General features: G+C 37.0%; 1 protein-coding gene across 1 annotated transcript in view; it reads right to left on the bottom strand.

Annotated features, from left to right (window-relative positions):
- The window catches only part of DMD (dystrophin), a 909,379-nt gene that overhangs the window by 582,295 nt on the left and 306,300 nt on the right, over nucleotides 1–20,784 (bottom strand). Inside the window, exon 42 of the mRNA XM_010004489.1 lies at nucleotides 12,588–12,760. Coding sequence (XP_010002791.1) covers nucleotides 12,588–12,760 — 173 coding nt within the window. The remainder of the gene's footprint in view (nucleotides 1–12,587; nucleotides 12,761–20,784) is intronic.

The following is a 20,784-nucleotide window of genomic DNA, read 5'->3' as shown; positions in this document are numbered from 1 at the left end:
GCTGTACTCATCTCTGGTTGCCCTGCAATCTCATATATTTATGTATTCCCAGGACAGAGAATTGAACTCTGGAAAGTCTTGGTTCAAGTTATATCAAAGGAGCTGAGTGGCCCTTTGTGCCCAGAGACTTGAGGGGATTCCAGTTTATAAAATTCCTCCAGTCTGTATTCTGAGGTTATATTTAGTATCACCATGATTCTGGGATACTTCCCAGACAGGCATCTTGGAAATAAGCTCTTGTCTGCTACAGGATCTGGAAGATGACATCACAGTTCATAGAAGGGAACTGACTAAATTGTGCATGAAGATTGGAAAGAAGAAATGCAGTTTAACTGGCATTGTTATTGTGCCAGAGGACTTAAAGATAGTGAAGAGAACCGTTGGTCTGTTTATTGCACTGCAGGGACAAGGGCACTCTCGTGGTTATTAGAGGAATTTATTTCTAGGCTTGCAGAGTCCCGCAGTGTCTACTAAAGAGTATCAATACAGAAATGCAGCAACGTTTGCTCCTTCCCGCTACCGGCAAACTACAGACCTTGTCATTAATCACCCTCACAATATGAAAATGCAACATTATTATCTTCAGTATTTTTATGCTTTCTATTTTTTTACTGATCTATCGTTGAAAAATGCTATAAACACAGACAAAGTACACAGCTGTGCACAGTGCAAAAGCAAAAAAAGAAAAATGTTTAAAGGAATTATAATTAAAATTTGTTTGACACTGGGGTATCTATATTGGAGCTCTCAGTTTTCTAACTTCATTTTCTTGCTTGATAATATTACGATAATAGCTTCTAAAAATAATATTCATTGTAATATGCTAGCCAGTCTTTTGACTGCTTAGGAAAACCAGAAATACTTTGTTCCACAATATAAAACTTACTGTAAATTCTTAATCCCACCAATTCTCCACTGAAATCAGAGAGAAAAATAGAAATAATTCAGGAAGCATGGGAGAGCCTTAAAAATCCAGAGAAAATATTCTTGTGACATTAGGTGTCTGTGCTACATTTCTGCTGTACATGAAGGCCTGTGAATGTGAGAGGAAAAGAACAACTCAGTGATTCCCCAGATTTGTGTTTTATCTCAGCTTCCAGCTAGTCAGAAGGTATCTTGCATTCTGACAGAAAGAGAAAATACCCTGTAAAGACAGAAAAAGCCATTTCTGTGTTAGCTAGTTCTGCATGCCACAGAGAGCACTTCCACTGATTAACTGTCCCCTAGTGGGGCTCTCACTATGTCTGGGGGTCTCTTATGGGGACCAGGCAACTCCCTGCAGTGTTCTAGTTCTCTGCTGTGCCTAATCCTGCCTTAGAGACTGCTGCTTCTTGGGTAAAACATGCAGAAAGAAGGGGGGAAAAAGAAAAAAAAAAGCAACAACAACAAAACAAGCAGCCAAACAAATGGAAAAAAAATCTAAACTCCATAAGAGATGACTGCAGTCTTCTGTAAAGCAGGAAATAATCCACAACACACAGAATAACGTGACAATGCTTCCCCTACCATTAAAATGCAAATAATTTCCAAATATTTTCATACTTCTAATACCTACTGTCACAGTATCTCAGCTCCTCTGTCTGCTCGTGAAGATGGCACTTGAAAGAAATGGTGCTCTTATGGGCACAAGGCAGGGATGTAATTTAAGATTTTCTTCTTGGCAAATCAGAATCTTTGATCTTAAAAAAGTGTTTGAATATCACATCTCATAGAATCAGAGAATCATAGAATGGTTAAGTTTGGAAGGGACCTTAAAGATCATCAGGTTCCAACCTGCCTGCTATGAGCAGCAGTTCCCTTCTTATCTATAAAATGAGATTAATATATCTTTGTAGGATGTTGCAATTTTATTTGGCCACACTTGTGGGGGAAACTAAATAAAAGGCTAGTAGTTACTATATATGTGGAATTAATTCAAGAAATAGTTAATATGTAAGACAGCTTCTCCTATTGGTTATGTTATCTTTGCATATCACCATTAACCATGTGACACCTGAATAGAAATATCTCATATCATACAGCCAGAAAACATCACTGAAGTTTTTGTCAGAGAGCAGGAGCCAGGAGTGAATCGCATGGGTTATGAGAGAGCTATGTCTTGAGTAACCCTACAACACCGTGACTTAAAACTTAAGTTGCAGAATGTGTACCATTTAGGGACACAAAATAGTGCATAATCTTACAAAAGGACAAAATTTGATCTTGAAATACCAAAATATATAAAAAAAAGACTTCTTGATAATTGTCCTGGTTTAAGCCAGGATGAAGCCTCTGGAGCCTCTGGCACTAGTTAAAAGAAAGCTTACTGAAGGAAAAAAAAAAATCAGTAAAAAGAAAATTGGCTTCATCCTGGCTTAAACCAGGACAATGACTTTTAGGAAGCTCTGTTATTTGGCAAAACTTGTATATCATTTTGATTATTTCTTAGTGCTACACAGAAAAAAATTGTAATTACTGTTTAACATGTTATAATAATATCCATAAAGACTATATTAAAAACAGTTTTTTAAATTATCAACATATTGGTGTTCTTTTTCTCTGAAAAAAAGCAACATAAGCATTTGCTTCTACTTCAGGGAACATATGCCACAAACTGTAGATTTTATGGCTGTTCAAAGAATATTTAGAATATTCTTCAGTTACATTTTCCTTATATTTCACTTCTCAGTAACTATGCTACCAGACAAAACATACAACTATGGATAGCCTATTTTGTTCTTTAGTGTATTCTCTCATTTTATTTGTAGAAGAAAGTTTCACATTATGAAATTACTCCAAGTCCATATTAATTATTTCTCAAAATATAAGGGATTTTCTAGAGATACTGATGGACTTACAGGGTCTGACACTCTTTGTATCTGTATTTCTGCTGAGGCAGGGTAGGAATCTCACTGAAAATAGTATAGGAACAGAAGACAGAAATTCAGTTCAAGGAGTTAGCATCATTGCAAAACACAAAAGGAAACAGAGGAAAAAAAATCTGTTCTTGGCCTGGAAGCAGCAGAGGCCACTTGTTTTCTTAGGCTGGCATTAAACTACCTAAACAGAGGCTTAATTTTAAGTCAATGAGGCTGATTTACACATTTGTTATGTTTGGAGATTTCACTTCAAGCTCTTATTGTGGGTCAGTAGGCTTAATGCTCAGATGAAGCTGAAGTATGTTAGGTTCACTCCAGGAGCATATCTTCCAAAATAATTTAATCCAAGAAGAATCCAGTTCAAATCCTCCAAGAGACCTCCTCTGCATGAATCATAGAATCATCAAGGTTGGAAAAGACCTTCAAGATCATCATGTCCAACCATCTGCCCTACAACCCCTAACCACTAAGCCATCTCCTGAAACATCACATCTACCCATCTTTTAAACACCTCCAGGGACAGTGTCTCCACCACCTCCCTGGGCAGCCTGTTACAACACCTCACCACTCTTTTTGTGAAGAATGTTTTTCCTAATATCCAATCTGAATCTCCCCTGGTGCAACTTGATCCCATTTCCTCTTGTTCTATTGCTAGTTGGTAGGGAGAAGAGGCCAACACCCACCTCACTACAACGTCCTTTCAGATCACAGTGAGGATAATCAGAAGTTCTCTTCTGATCTGAACTAAAGGAGTTATGAGTCAGATGCACCTTTCTCAAAATGGTTCCAACTATGATGCCAATGTCTCTCAATCTGAGGTAGCATAACTAAAATGGAGTGACTAGAAGCAGTTTCACACATGTATACAACTACACACATACAAATATGCGTACAAATGATTCTATTTTTAACAATACTCATTTTACTTAGAAAGACAAATTTATGGGTAAGAAAAGTAGTTCTGCAGCCAGACATAGCACCTTACAAAAATAACTAATAAAAATGGTAGAAGACGGGAGACCTTTGTTGAAGAGGGACAAAGGAAAAGGAAACAGTATTGCTTTTAGAATATTAACTACAACTAACAGTAAGGAGTTGGCATGTTTGAAACAGTGTGAGTAAAATGATGAAAGATAAGAGGACTTAGAAGACATTTCTGAAATTATGCATAGTTAGTAATTACATTTGCAGTTTTTTGTTTGTTGAGAAGAAGGTGCATGCTCTTCTGAAGCACCTTTAAAATATTTCAGTGCTCAAGAAATCCAAGGCCTTATCTTGTTAGGTAAGTTGGGCAGATACCTCAGGACCACAGCACAATAACCTCTGAATATTAACATATTCTAGAGGTCTAAATCAAGCAGGTTCTAGACAGAGTCTGCAAGAAATCTTACTGATTAATGTATAAGACTTTAGACTTCTTAAGAGAGGCATACTAATTCAGAAGGTCCTGATGGCTTTGCAGAATTTTCCACCATATGCAGTACCTTCTACCATGTCAAGTAAGTATTGTGTATTTTTTTGTTATTATGACACTAGACTTCCATAAAAATAAAACTTCTGAAAGTCTGAAAATTATAATGAGCCTATAAAGAAAGGAGAAGTACTGGCAAGGTCTCCCAGCCCTTTGTGCTTATAGGCATGTTTAAAGGAGAAGGGGAACTACTAGAAGCAGATGATGGGTAAATTGAGAATTATGTCAGAGAATCCACCCATATGAGCCCCTATGACGAGACAGGCTGCCCTTCAGAACACTGAGGGAGCAGGATGATGTTCAGAAAGGCTTGCTATAATTTCTGAAAGCTCACAGAGATCAGAGAGAGCTCCCTGACAATTTGAGAAAATAAAATGTTGCATCCATCTTAAAAAAGACCAAAAGGGCCATCTACCTACCATAGGCCATTTAGCCTTATTTCAGATCCTGGGAAAATCATGGAGCAAGAACTCTTGGAAGGCACACAAAGAATAAGATGACTGGGAGTAGTCAGCAGGGATTTACCAAAGGTGAAACATGTCTGACTTACCTCATTGTCTTCTACTATAAAATGTTGAGATTTGTGGATTATAGAGAACAGTGCATATCCCTTGCTTTGACAACAGGAATGTTTTCAATACTACCATCCACAGGAATTTCATATCATGTTTGTGACTCTAGTATTTGGATGGGTGGACAAGCACATGGGTAGAGAATTGTTTGGACTGTCAGAATCAGAGGGTAGTTGTTAATGGGTTTTACTCTATCTGGTGGTTAGAAAAAGGGGAGCATCAGAGACCCCCCATGATCAATGACCTCAAGGAGGCAATAGAGTGCACCTTAATCAGCTGCAGATGACATCTACATCATAAAATCATAGAATGGCTTGGGTTGGAAGGGACATTTAAAGATTACCTAGTCCAACCCCCAAGTATTAGGGACCCCAGAATCAGGTGCAGTAGTCCAAGTGAGGTCTCATGAAAGCAGAGTGGAGTGGGAGAATCAACTCCCTCAGTTTACTGGCCATGCTTCTTTCTATGCAGCCCAGGATACAGTTGGCTTTCTGGGCTGCAAGTGTACATTTCTTGCTCATATCTAACTTTTCCTCCTCTAATAACCTCAAGTCCCTCTCCACAGTGCTGCTCTCAAGCCATTCATCACCCATCATGGTGAAATCTGTTTTGAAAAGTCAACATGCTTCAGATATATAGCTACCAAATTAGAAGGAACTAGATAGGCTGGAGAGAAGGGTCAACAGGAGCCTTACAAAACTCATCTCAGACAAGTGTGAATTTCAGTACCTGGGAATGAAGAACCCTTTGCAACAATGCTTCATTTGCAGCAGCACCACCAGCAAATTGAGGGAAAATATTACCCTTCTTCACTTAACACTCATTAGGGCTCATCTAAAACAGTGTGTCCAATTTTGGGCCTGCCCATACAAAACCTTAACAAACTGTGGCGAGGTCAGCAGGGCACCATCAATCAAGTCAAGGGACTGGTGTACTTCAGTGAGGAGAGGCTGAGGGAACTGGGCAAAGAGAAGGCAACTGCAGCCCTCCAACACCTATGAGGCAGTTATTGAGAAGACAGGCTCTTGAAGGGGTGCTCTATTGAAGGGCTTTTCCCAGGAGTGCTTTGTGGGAGGATGAAAGGCAACTGGTGTAAGGGGAAATGAAATGTTCAGACTAGATATAAGGAAAAAAAAAATAAAATCACCAGGAGGACAGTCAAGCTGTGTAACATGTTCCCAAGAAGTCGCGTAGTCTCCATTCTTGAAGGTCTTTAAGACCTGCCTGGCTAAAGCCTTGAATAACCTGGTCAACCAGTGTTGACTCTGCTTTGTGTAGGATGTTTGTTAGACTGGGGGAGTTCCTGAGGTCCCTTCGAAACTGAATTATTCTCTGATTCTTTGACAATTATTCAGGAAATTAAATTCTGCTATAAGTTACTGAAGCTAGATCTTACAAAACAATTTGGTCAGTAGTTCATGACAGATTAAAAACTTAGGAGCAAGGTGTAAACACACAGAGATAAGTTCCTAAAAGGGAATTTTCCTTATTATTAACAGTGGTTTTCTTATTATTAATAGGGTAAGCAAAGGTATCGGTCATTTCCAACAATAAATTTTCTAACTTCTTTAGCCAATTTCAACCAAATCTGACAGGGAAGTATCAGTCCCAAAGGTAACTATGTTTTTATAGGATTTTGGAAAATCGGTTGCTGGAGAGAAGAAACACCACCCTATTTGTTTTACCCCTCCATAAAGACAAGCAAAGGGTTACTCTGGTCCATTTTATTTGGCAACTGTATTTCAGCCATTCAGTTAATGCATACACAAAAATAAAGGTATGCTTTGTATTCTATAGGATGCATATGCAAATTTTGTTATTGTTTTGCAACCTTGGCACCCCAGTGCCCTACATGGGACCAGGAGTTGGACTTGAGGATTCTGATGGGTCTCTTCCAATGCAGCATATTCTATAATTCTATGATTCTTTTTAATTTTGTTGCTGTCATACAAGATTCACAGACAGGAAGAATAAATCAGAACATCTGCCCAGAACTGAGGCTATACAATCTTACAGTATTATCCTCACGTTTCCCTAGTAGGTAGAGAACTGCCTCAAGGTCTTAATGAAGTTACTACTAAACCTAATTTTGCTGAGTGATAGGAATAATGATATAGGAGAACAGCAAAATAACTGTCACTCTTATTTTAGTGCAACATTTGAAAGAACATTTTCAACCTCATGGTATGAATTAATCCTTCTTTTACTGGAAAAGCAATTGGACACTTAAGATAATTACCAATCAGATGAAATATCTTAAAATCCAAGTCTAATCTAAAAATAAATAATTTATTCCAGGAAGGAACAAAGAACATCACATCAGAAAGATCTGTTTTAATGGATCAATGGTATAGTCCCCCAAAAGAACAGTAAACAGAAAACAGGTATTTTGCTTACTTTTACAGAAAATCTCTGGAATGTTTTGCTTCAATTCAATGGAAATTGTTCTCTGTGCCAAATGAAAAAATATTGTGCTTCCCCAGATAAATAAATACAAGGCTAGATTAATCTTAATGGCGTCGATGCAAAACTTTTCTGGCATAGAGGCTACTCTATAGACACGCAGTGTATCTAGTGCTGTAAGAATGAGCCAATGGAAACAGTTTTTTCCAGGTCAATTCCCAAAATATTCTGGATCAAACCAGAAGTATTGACTTCATTTTGCCCAAATCACCTCAAACACTGACTTGTCCTTCAAGAGAAGAAATTTGAAAGCTGATCAACACTACTCACTTAAGGAAGGCCACCAGGATATAAGACTAAATTTGCAAAACTATTATTACTAAGGTTTATGGCTACCATAAATGTTGTTGCTTTTTACTCCAAACATAATTTGTGGGTTTTTTGTCTCTTTGGCACATAAGGGTATATGTAAAATATTTACTTAAAATAAAAAAACACCACAAAAAAACCAAAACCAAAAACATTCAAACTGCCTTAGAGGAAGAAAGAAAATTGCATTTATTAGATGACAGCTATAACAAGAACACAGCTGAGAAATGACAGTGATGAAAACTGTCTATAACAGAAAATTTTAACTTCTGACATTAGTTATAGATGTTAAAAGAAGGCTCCCTCTGCTGTAAAAAAAAATAGCTCCCAGGAGGCATTCAAAGATAGATGTACACTGCACTAGGGCAACCAGAGAGCAGTAATCCCTTAAAAACCACCAAGGGAATTCTGCAAAGGAGCTCACTTTAGTACATCCATTGCATTGGACCTAATGGCTGTTTCTGCAATACCATCTTTCATTCAGTGCACAGTTGATCCAGCTAAATATTTACCCAGGTAAAAAAAATTATTGCACAGGACAACAGAATGATGCAATACCAACAGTGAAAGCATGCCTTAATTGTCAACACTTACATAAAGTACTAGAAGTCACTGCAAATGAAGTTTCAGATCTGAGGATATACTGCAAGCCTCTTAGGCCATGCCTACACAGATGGATATAGCTATATATGAATGAGCTCTGCCAGTGTTTGGAGATGGCTGGATATCCATCACGACTATCTGTGAAATTGCATAGCTACACTAATATAGCATTGTCCCTGAAGCCACTATACCCAGCTGGGCTTCATAGCTTATGACAGTGACCACAATGACATATTACTTTTTATATCTGACATGAAGGTCCAAGACAGTTCATATGCAGACAGCTCAGAGCTTTATTTGTTTCTATCCATATTTGTCTTCCTACATATTTGAACTCCCATAGTTCTACCCACATATTGGTCACTAAGCCATTTCCCAGATATTTCAGTGAAATTCTTCTCGTTTGTACAGTAGAAAAAGCTGCTACAATAAGTCCTCTAGGAGCGTAATGCACTTTTGTCACTGAGCATTTTACTATAAAGTTATGCTAGGTTATGCAAATTGTCAGGCTTGGGGTTCGTGATTTTAAAACAGTCAAAATTCTTTTTCAGTTGAAACACTTTCACAGCAAAACCACACTATTTCAGATGAGATAATCAGATCTACTTATTAAAATAAATTGTGAATTAGCTATTTTCACCTCATTTTACTAAACAGACACTTTCAATTCCCATATCGAGAATTGACTGTGTTAAGCTCTAAAAAGATCTGTATGACAGTGGTTTCATAAACATGACTCTCTTCCCAAAAGCTACAATATTATTTCTCATCCTGCCTCAAATTTGCTATTTAAGCTTTAACAAATACATTTTACTTGTAGCTATTCCACTTAGAAGATCTCCTAATATACATTCCCCTATGAAATGAGCCATTTTGATGGCCATATATAAGGCAAAAATATTTTCCGGATTATGTTGTAAATTACATTTTTCTAGTTATAAACTAGGGAACAAAAATATTCCCATACATTTTGGATTTCTTTACATTACAAGTACTGACAAAAGGTCTTATCTAGATTGCCCATAATAAAAGTATACGTTATATTATAATTAATTAATAATTATAATTAATTAATAATTATATTATAATACATTATATTATACTTGTTATACTTAATTTTATACGTGTTTGCAAGCAATGAAGCAACAACTGAAACCTACCAACATCTTAACCTGATGTTGCGATATTATGGGGGCAAATGAAATGGCAAATATGTTGCAAGGATTAGTGTGAGATGTCCCTGCTTTTTGTAAGGGGTTTGGACCAGATGACCTTTACATGTCCTTTCCAACCCAATACATTCTATGATTCTTTAATTATCTTTTCTTCCAGACAGTAACTTTTCAGATGTCAGAATACCCTATGAAATGTGTTTTTTTCAGTTCAGGAGCACAATAATTTTGCTGCCATTTCTTCCTAGGTTTTCCTGCCTAAAAAGTTTTTCTGTTATGAAATTGGGAAACAAACCCCTGCCCTTTCCTTACTGAAGAGGGGGAAAATCCTAATGGCAGAAGATGAAGTTGTGAAAGGTGGTGGATCACTGGAACAGGATGCCTAGAGAGATGGTGGAAGCCGCATCTGTGGAGACATTCAAGGTCAGGCTTGATGGGGCCCTGACCAATCTGTTCTAGTGTGAGATGTCCCTACTTCTTGTAGAGGGGTTTGGAGTACATGACATTTATAGATCCCTCCCAATGCAAAACATTCTATGGTTCTATGATTCTATAATTCCCAGTATCAATTATCTGTGAGCAGCTTGGCTCCAGCCTCTGCTAACTTTCCTTCATTTTTGTATGTGGCATCATAACAAACAGAAGAAATTTGCCTACCAAACCAGGGAAAGGCTTCCTTTTAAAAACAAAAAACAAACAAACAAAAAAAACCACACACACACAAAAAAAAACCCCAAACAAACAAACAAACAAAAAAAACCCACCACCTACTGTGCATGTGAGAATCTGGAAACCTTGCCAGATTATAAGTCTCTTTCTGTTTATTACACTTTAAATGCTGAGACAAAGCAGAGATGACATAAAGATTACTGAATTACATTTTTTAACTGTGATTTTGTTTATGATTTTTTTAAACTTTTTTTTTTTTTCCTCTCTCTCTGGTAACCTAAAACCAAAGCTAGTGACTGGCTGATGGTGGAAACATCTTGTCTGTATAATCTGCAAAGTGTCAGCTGTTGACAAATATTGCTAAATAAAGAAAACAAAAAAGTTATCAATACTTGAATTGTAGGAAAAAATCATTGCAGCTTAAGCCAAAAGGAAGTTGTTGTTGTTTTTTTTTTTTTCTTCTAGGCACAGCTTGCATGGTTAGATTTGTATCTCTTCTTACTATACAAAGCAATAACTACTTGGACATTAAGGTAACATTTTGGAAAAATTGTAACAGTTTTAAGAACAGTTTCTGAGATAAGGGATATTTCCAAACACATGTTTAGTGTAAAAGGTTATTCTAGTAAATATTGATCTGTTGTTTTTTTGGGGTATCATATAAATTTAAACTTTTCATGTCAAGTTTTCAGCATTGTCTGAAGAGCCAAATGTGTAAAATTCCTACAAATCGACAATTTCAATGAATTGAATTAGTCACACATATAAAAAAAATCAGTATTGTATTCCTAGCTTACAATCTTAAAAGAATTGTCAAGGACACTTCTGTGGTAGTTCAATAAATGCTTGAAACGATGACTTTTTATTTTAGGCAAATGTATTTGTTAAATCTTAAATTCTTCATAATGACAAAAAAAAAGTTTATACCACAAATCGCAGAAATGTCTGCATCAATGCCAGTAATATCTGATCTATCATCTAATTGAAAATGTTAGAAGAGGAAGTATATGCCTAGGTATTTTATTGCTCAATGCCAAAACTTTTAAACATGAGCTATTGAGTATAAATAAATTACTAGAATTTCAAGTCTCTGTTGTGTTACCATCATGAGCCATGTGTGAATCAACACAATAGGTTTGCCAATATTTTCCATCATAATAAGATTCCTAGATTGCAAACCAAAAAAATAGCTTACAAGTAGAAAAACAGTGAGTATATGACACTGTATTTATTATCATTTTAATGTCTTTTAATGCCTTTCTGTACTCCTGGTTGTCTTACCTTGATGTATGATGTCTAACATACAGACTTATAAAAAGATGACTTCATTCAAATGGATTTTACTCTGATGTGCCCATCACAGACTCAAATTTTCAATCAATATTACAGGTAAAAAAGGGTAAATGTCTAATACTATCTCAAGGTAAAGGTATGCTATTCATAATAACACAGAAATATGTATGCAATATCATGTAAGATTTTGGTCCAATGCAAGTGACAGTTGGCCAAAACATTTTCAATATTACAAAAATGCTCATAAATTAAATTACTATTCACAGAATCGCAGAATCTTAGGTGTTGGAAGGGACCTCGAAAAATCATCTAGTCTAACCCCCCTGCCAGAGCAGGGTCACCTAGAGTACATCACACAGGAATGCATTCAGGTGGGTTTTGAATGTCTCCAGTGAAGGAGACTCCACAGCCTCTCTGGGCAGCCTGTTCCAGTGCTCTGTCAACCTCACAGTAAAGAAGTTTTTTCTGATGTTTACATGGAGCCTCCTATGTTCCAGTTTGTACCCATTGCCCCTTGTCCTATCACCAGACATCACTGAAGAAAGCCTGGCTCCATCATCCTGACACTCCCCCTTAACATATTTGTAAACACTGATGAGGTCACCCCTCAGTCTCTTTTCCAAGCTAAAGAGAACCAGCTCCCTCAGCCTTTCCTCATTAGGCAGATGTTCCACTCCCTTAATCATCTTTGTGGCTCTGCGCTGGACTCTTTCAAGCAGTTCCCTGTCCTTCTTGAACTATGGGGCCCAGAACTGCATACAATATTCCAGATGCAGCCTCACCAATGCAGAATAGAGGGGGAGGAGAACCTCCCTTAACCTACTCACCACACCCTTTCTAATGCACCCCAGGATGCCAATTGGCCTTCTTGGCCACAAGGGCACATTGCTGGCTCATGGTCATCCTCCTGTCTACCAGGACCCCCAGGTCTGTTTCTCCTACACTGCTCTCCAGTGGGTCAGCCCCCAACCTGTACTGGTACATGGGGTTGCTCTTCCCCAGATGCAGGACTCTACAGTTGCCCTTGTTGAATTTCATCAAGTTTCTCCCTGCCCAACTCTGAAGCCTGTCCAATTCCTATTCCCTATAAACAGTCCATGCTTAGTTACAAGAAGATATCATTTGTGACTTTAAAAGGCATTTCCTCTAAAAATAGCGATTTTTAAGAGTTACTTACGCTTGTTGGTCCCTGTACATCTTATTAACTTTCTCCCATTGGAAATTAAGCTGAGTCAGCTTTTCTTGTATATTTGCCGTTTCTGTTGGTGTAGCATTTCGCAAAGCCAGTATCTTCTTGCTGTGAATAACATCTCTCTGACCCAGCAGTCTTCCCAGGTTATCTTTAATGTTCTGTAATATGAAGTTTATAAACAAATAAATAATATTTCATAAGCAGGAAAAAAAGAGGGGGAAAATGCTAACTAAATAATAGCTTTGCTAATAAGAGTTTTACAAGAACCAGTTAATAACGACTGAATGTCCATCCTCTCAATGAAGACTTAATAAAGACTTAATCTGAGAAGGCTGATGGCTAGAGGGGAAACAAAGTGCTACTGATTTAGACACTCATTAATTCTTCTACACTGTTACATATGTTTTAACCCCATTTCTTCTTGACAAAGCAAAGTACCATTTTACAGACTCCTGTTTGAGTGCTCTTTAATTATTTCACTGTTTATGCTTCTCTGTTATACTTGTTTCAGCAGATATTAAACAGATAGCAAAGTAACAGCATGAAAAAATAGTTTATCAGGTATTACTGTCTTTGCCATTGATGAATATTCACAACTCAACAGTTACCATTCTTCAAGCAGTTCTTCTTTGTTTCAGAGAAAGACAAAATACTTCATAGTACACCTACTTGACTGCACAGTGTCATGTGTTGGAAGACCAAAAGGAAGTAAAATTAATTTACTCTGGACCTTTAACATCTTTAAAATATGTGAAAGTATATAAAATTCCACACATTGTCAACAACTTCTAATTATCCATTTATCAATCCATTCATTTCCATGACTGAATTATACAGGTTTCCTTTTTGCTCTATTAAGCAATACATAAATATACTGTTTATTTCTAGGTACTAGGTAGTGTTCAATCTCTCTTTGTCTACAAAATCTTTGAGTATGATTTGAAGCACTCAATTTGTTAGAGAACCTAATGCTGAGGAAAGATATTGTCATAAACTGTGTGCTGCCTTAAGGATAATTAGCAAAGACTTCCTCTTTGTGAATCATGACTGATGCAATGAAATCCTCAATAGAGCACTTCCTGTCACATTTCAGTCTGCTACGCAAATAGGAATAATTTTGTTCTTTGCCAGAGAGACAATATAAATATTTTTTTGAATCAACCAAAACCCGTGAGTTACATAACTTTACCTCACAGTCCCTCAGGATAAGTATCAAAACCAGAGAAATAAATGCAGGTTTTGGAGGAAAAGCATGCCTTTTATGCAACTGATTTATACAGGTACAATTTCCTTACAGTCCTGTATGGTAACATACATCTTATGTACCATTACCAGAGAGAACACATAAGTAAATGAATGTTTCTGAAATGGCTTGATTATTAATTCTTTAAATTTTAATTTCAATTCCTTGTAGGTGGCCTCTTTCAGCCTCAGGCACATAATACGTGTGCTGTTCTGGGGATTGTATTTTTCCCTCTGTGGTATTTAAGCTTGAAATGAAAACCCTCTCTCTTCCAGACTAGTCAAGACATCAATGTAAAGCAAAAACATGTCACAATCAGTTATTTTCTTCAGCCAAACACAAATCCATTCTTCAGTCAAACGAAGCCTATTCTTTTGAAAAGCTATGGTTATGATTCCTGACAACATTGAATTTTGCATTATAACTCTTGCTGTCTGAATAAAAGGCAGCCAGGCATGAAAGAATGCAAACGTTTTGGATTGATGACTACACCAAGTTGTTTTCTGTCTACAGTTAGACTTTATTTCCCTAAAATTTGATAAGCTTTTATCCTTTTCTCTAATTAAAGGTTAACAACTATGATAATTCCTGCATTCAAAATAATAATTTGGATGATGGAACAAAGCTCATAAAAATCTGTACCAAACTCAACAAGGATCTGATAAAGCTGGGGAGGGACTTTTCACCAGGGCTTGTAGTGAGATGAAAGGAGGTAATGGATCAAAACTGGAAGAGGGGAGATTTAAGGTGGACTTTGGGAGGAAATTCTTTAGTGTGAGGGTGGTGAGGCACTGGAACAGGTTGTCCAGGAAAGTTGTGGAAGCCCCCCTCCCTGGAAGTGTTGAGGGCCAGGTTGGATGGGGCCCTGAGCAACCTGATCTAGTGGGAGGTGTCCCTGACCATGCAGGGGGGTTGGAACTAGGTGATCTTTAAGGTTCCTTCCAATTCAAACCATTCTATGATTCTGTGATACACCACTGAGCCACTAATAGCCTCAGATAATTCTTGATATAGGTATATTCAAAGAGCAGCATAAAAATAAATGTCTCCCTGCTCCATTTAGTGTCATAATATTTAGCCATTTCTTACTGTTCCTGCTTTTAAATTAATTCTTCATACTGGCATGCATTTCTCACTGAAACTGCTGCACAGAGAAAGGAATATTCTCGAGACCAAAATTTATATTCATATTCAGTTTTTTTACCATAGAATCATACAATTATTTTTGTTGGAAGGGACCTTCAGTGACCATCTACTCCAACCTCCTGCCAAGGGCAGAGACATCTTTCACTAGATGAAGTTACTTAAAGTCCTATCCAGTCTGACCTTGAACACTTCCAATAACGGGGTATCCACAACTTCTGTGGGCAACATTTCTCCAAACATTTCTTCAATCCTTAGATATCCAATAGTACCTATACTGAGAATGTGTAGCTAGGAATTGAGAACAAACTGGTCAAAGACGCTTAGTTTTGTTTAAAACAAAATCATTCCTCAGTTGCTGCAGCAACTTTGTTACAGAGATAAGGGATAGCGCTGATTTGACAGAGTTATGAAAAGTACAAATTGCTGGTTTGTGTGTGAGAAGCTCTTTTACACAACCAGCAGTTTTGAAAGGAGTCAGAGATCAAAGCATGTTATTTTGCAGTAAGCAGAAAAAATAATGACTGGTAGAAAGCCAAACAAGAAAAGGAAAATGAAAATTGCCCTCTAACACCCTGTCAGTCTTGTTAACCCCTGTAGCTAGAATTTGATTGTTCTGTTTCACCATACATTTAAAAAAATAAATAATAAAATAAATAAAATCATATATGCCTTTCCTTCAGGCAGGCAACAAATTTGAAGTAATGCAGGTGAGATTTTGGAGGTTATAATTTACTAGAAATAAAAGAAAAAAGACCATTAACATGAGTGGATTCTTCCTCAATCTGTTGACATTCTTGTCATGGCAAATGAATCTGTGCAGAGTCCCTCAGCCATTCTGTCCTTTAGATTCGAACAGTCAGCACTGAACATTTGTATTTTACTTCCCCATGGGTGGCTAGAAATAAGATTGCTGTAGTTATTAAGGTGCAACAGAATTCCAGTCTACACACACACTATTTATGGAGTTAAAGAAAAGAAAAGCCGTACTAAGCATTGAAAAAGCATAATATTCCATCACATTTTTTTGCCTTCCTGACACCTCCGCTAAAAATTCTGTCCCAGATACACAGGTTATGTTTGGTAATACGAATGAAAAGTGGAATTGTCTTTTACTGGTTTCTGCCAGAGACAGAAAGTTAGTCAATTCAACTATTTTTTTTTTTTTCCTAAAGGCAAAACATGTTTCAATCTATTTTAAGTACAACTACATAAAAAAGGATAACTTTCCTTGTTCAATATCCTTCTGCTCACCTAACATTTTAAATATTCTACATATTTTAATTTTCATATATGCATTAATTATTTTAATTTTAAATTGTCTACAATTCTTGAGCTGCTAAGTCAATAATGGAAATTAATAAAGCTATGCTCAGAATTTAACAAGTAGACTGAAAACAAACATTTATAAATTCTTCTCTTTCTACTACTGTTTGTTTTTTTTTTAACTGCTTCACCCAAACCATCTTATGTCTTGATAGTATGTTCTACAATTCCATTGCAATGAACTTGATTTAAAAATCAGTATTTTAGAACCATCATAGCAGTGTTCTGGTATTGGTTGTACTAATACAAAGTGACAGGTATATAATGATAATTATCCAAATCATATTCTCTTTAAAATTACTTGAGCAGTATTTTAAAACCCATAAGCACTTAAGACAAAATCTGAATGCCTCTAAGTGACAATATGTGGTTGTCATCTTATAACAAATTAAAGTTATTACATTGTATTTATTATTTTGTAAGATATAAGAAGTAAATTTATTATGAAACTGTGACAGCAATGCTCTGAAATAATTGTATACAAAACCCTCAAATTACTCTGGGTTCCTAAAGCTCTAGGGCTGCAAACAGTATTCCAAAAAAACAAAAAAAGAACACTTCATAACGCTCCTTTGAATTAGAATTAGAATCCATAGGTTCTGAGAAATGCATCTTACATGTAACAGACTAAAGGAAATACTTATAAATAAAATGACAATGGCAGACATCTTGGTTCACAATAAGGAATACGTTTCCTCCCTTGTCAGAAATCATCTAAAGTGAAAGATGGCTGGGTCTGTGTTATTACTCAACAAATATCATTTGACTTTTCCAGCATAATGTCTCACACTCAGGTTTCCTTACTCAAGTGTACCTAAACTTTGTTTTATATGCTCAGGCCATGGATGATTAAGGTATACAATATTATCAATCTGAACATCAGAAATATCAGGGGATAAAAACATTAAATGCCTCCAAATCTTCCCAGATTATATCCCTTGAATACAAAGAGATGCTATTTTCACAAAACCTCATCTATGACTAAAATTTTGCATATTTAAAGAACAGGGGAAATGTAACTTAAACATTAAAAGCTATCAGGACACACTTCAGCACTCAAGTACCCTTCCTTTCAGTAGGTCTGAATATCAGCTTACCCACTCAAGAAGGCACAAATTGTGTTTAAGAAACTGAAATAATCAAATGAAGAGTAATATATCATAGAATCATATAATGGTTTTACTTGAAAAAGATCTTCAAGATCATCAAGTCCAACTGTTAACCTAGTACATTGGCAAGTACACCACTAAACTGTGTCCCTAAGCACGATATCTTTTAAATATCTCCAGGGATGGTGACTCAACCACTTCCCTGGAGAGCCTGTTCCAGTGCCTGATATCCCTTTCAGTGAAGAAGCTAAATGTCACCTGGCACAACCTGAGGTCACTTCCTTTCATCCTATCGCTTATTACTTGTTACACCTACCTGTGTCTTATATTAAATTTGTCTTATATTAAATTGCATGCTTTTTAAAATAAATTAGAATTGATTAGTGGCATACTTCTGAATGTTTAGAATTCATGGCCTATGGACAGGTATATAATTCCTGATTTATAAGTCAGATTTTTGCTTTTGTTTAGAGCACAGCTGTTACAGATAAAAAAAGATAATACAGCTGACCTTCTATAAATGAAATCCACAACTCGGTGACATAAGTGTGTGAAAAAATAAATAAATAAACAAAATATACATACACTGCGTGTATGAGTATGCACTAACTCATGTATCACATACATACCCCATGTAACTTTCATGTTGAAGAGAATAGCTTCAAGCAGTTAGTTATCAATAATGCCTTGGGAGAATTTGTAATGTAATTAACAGAAGTGCACAAAACTTTACTTTTTAAGACAAAAAGGACACAGAAAATCATTAGCAGCTGAAGGGACAATAGACTTTGGGGAATAATCCATCTCATTCCTCTTGAAAAGAGAAATCTGAGTGCTAGTGACTTGGAACAACAGTTCATTTTTAACCACCTGGAATTTGTCTTTATCTGCCAGAGAAAGACAACTTTCTGTAAAAATTCAGTTCCTTGGCTATTTGTGTACAAATCAGCCACCAAGCACTGCACTACTGACAGATGCACTTGAAGAGTGCGTTTAATTACACCCAGTTGTAAGTTATGTTTATTTGTGTTTGTTCTGTTTTGAGCCAGGATAAAGCCACTTTTACTGGTTTGTTTGTTTTGTTGTTTGTTTTTTTTTCCTTCAGTAAGCTTGGACTGATAACACAGGAATGATTATGTTAATGCTGGGACTCCAAGGTCACATCCTTGCTCTGCCAGCTCAGATGCTACCGGGAGATCTATGACCCCCCGTAGGAGGCTGAATTAGACAGACAGCAAAATTGTCCAGAGATATTCCATTCCAAATATCTATGTAAACTCAGAGGAAGATCAGAGATCACAGAAGACAACTTCCTTCCTGCTTCTTCTTCCCTTCTCTTCCATCAATGGCCGGCGTCCAGGCAGGACTCCATCCATCCATCACTGGCAACCCCCAGGGTGGAGCTCTCCTGACCCTCATCACTCTGCATTCTCTCTGGCAGCTCCAGGACTTTTTGGGTCTGTTCACAGCTAACGAGAGTGCTGTGGGAGTTGCTGGGGGTGGGGGTAAGCAATAGGGGTTTGCACATACTTGAACACATTTGTATATAATTGTATATATTTTATTTTATCATTAGTGCTTAATTAAAGCTGTGTAGTTTAGTTTTCAATCCAGAGCATCTCTCTCTTTTTCTATCTCTCCTTCCCTACCTGGGTGGAAGGGGAGGTTTGAGTCTTAATATGTATATTTACTTTGGAGAAAAATGTTCAAAGCAGTTAACACTGAAAGAATTTTGTAAATAAACTTATTTTTCCTGTTAAGGATGAATTAAAATGGATTATTTCTTAATGTAAATGAAAAAAAATAATTACAAACTTAGTTTTAAAACACAGAGTTATTAATGACAGTTCTGTAATCTGATTCATGCAAGTCTACCAAGAATAAAAATCAACCACAATTTGATTTCAAACCTTTCCCAACCAGCTACTGAACAATTTATGCACTATTTTTCCATTTTTACTGCAGGATAATGACAATGATGAATGTTTTTCCTTCGAAATAAATATTCATTAAGCAAGCTCAGATGAAAACTATATCCTTCCAAAACCAAGAAATGTGAAATATCCATTTGCCTCTTCTAAGATATTATTTTGGGAAGAAGATGGAACTGTGCCCACAAATGCATCTCATAACAATTTAATAGTTAAGTTAAATTAAACCTATAGCAATACTTACTTGTAACCTCAGTAATCAATATTATTAAAGTTGGTGTCAGCTCCAATAATTTCAAATGTATGTGGGTGAACAACAGATTAGTTATGGATATAAATCAGATAAAGACAGCCCAAATCTAAAGCATTAAGAAGCACTAAAATGAAGAACTGCTAGTTAACTGCCTGAGGGAAGTCACTGTTTTTCAGTCCAATGTAGTAATGAACATAAGTTCACAGAAAAGAACCAAGCTTATTAGCCATTCTTTACATTGTCTATGACTTTTCATTTGTGCAGAACAACAATTCTATCAAAAGGGACTGTTTTAATGAAGAATGACAATTAGATTGTCATGTAGTGCACTTCAATACTCAGAACCACTTTGATCTATGGGTACTAAACCAGGACTGTTAAAAGGAAGATTCCCCCACTGTAGGAGAGGAGCAGGTCCATGACTATCTGAAGGACTTGAAGGTGCACAAGTCCATGGGCCTTATGGGATTCATCCATGGCTCCTGAAGGAACTGGCTGATGAAGTTTTAAAGCCTCTGTCCATCATATTTGAAAAGTCTTGGTAGTCTGGAGAAATCCCCACTGACTGGAAAAGGGCAAATGTAACTCCCATTTCCAAGGTCAGTCTCACTTCTGCACCCAGCAAGATCATGGAGCAGAGGTGCTCCAAGGGGTGACAGGCAACACGGCTTCACCAAGGGCAAATCCTGCCTGACTAAATTGGTGTCCTTCTACAATGGGCTCACAGCATCGGTCAACAAAGGAAGAGCAACTGACGTTATCTACCTGGACCTGTGCAAAGCCTTCAACACTATCCTGCATGATATCCTGGTATCAGAACTGGAACAGTACAGATTTGATAGATCGACCACCCGTTGGGTAAGGAGCTGGCTGGATGGTCATACCCAAAGAGTGGTGGTCAATGCCTCAGTGTCCAGATGGAGACCTGTGACAAATGATGTTCTCCAAGGGTCGGTACTCGGACTGGTGCTATTTAAGATCTTTGTTGGTGACACGGACAGTGGCACAGAGTGCACCCTCAGCAAGTTTGCTGACAACACCAAAGTGTGCGGTGAAGTTGACACCCTGGAGGGAAGGGATGCCATCCAGAGGGACCTTGACAGGCTTTAGAGGTGGGCTCGTGAAAACTGCACGAAGTTAAACAAGGCCAAGTACAAGGTCCTGCACCCAGGTTGGG

This window comes from Chaetura pelagica, unplaced genomic scaffold (assembly GCF_000747805.2).
Source record: "Chaetura pelagica isolate M959 unplaced genomic scaffold, ChaPel_1.0 scaffold308, whole genome shotgun sequence".
Lineage (NCBI taxonomy): Eukaryota > Metazoa > Chordata > Aves > Apodiformes > Apodidae > Chaetura > Chaetura pelagica.
This window is presented reverse-complemented; position numbering and strand designations above follow the sequence as displayed.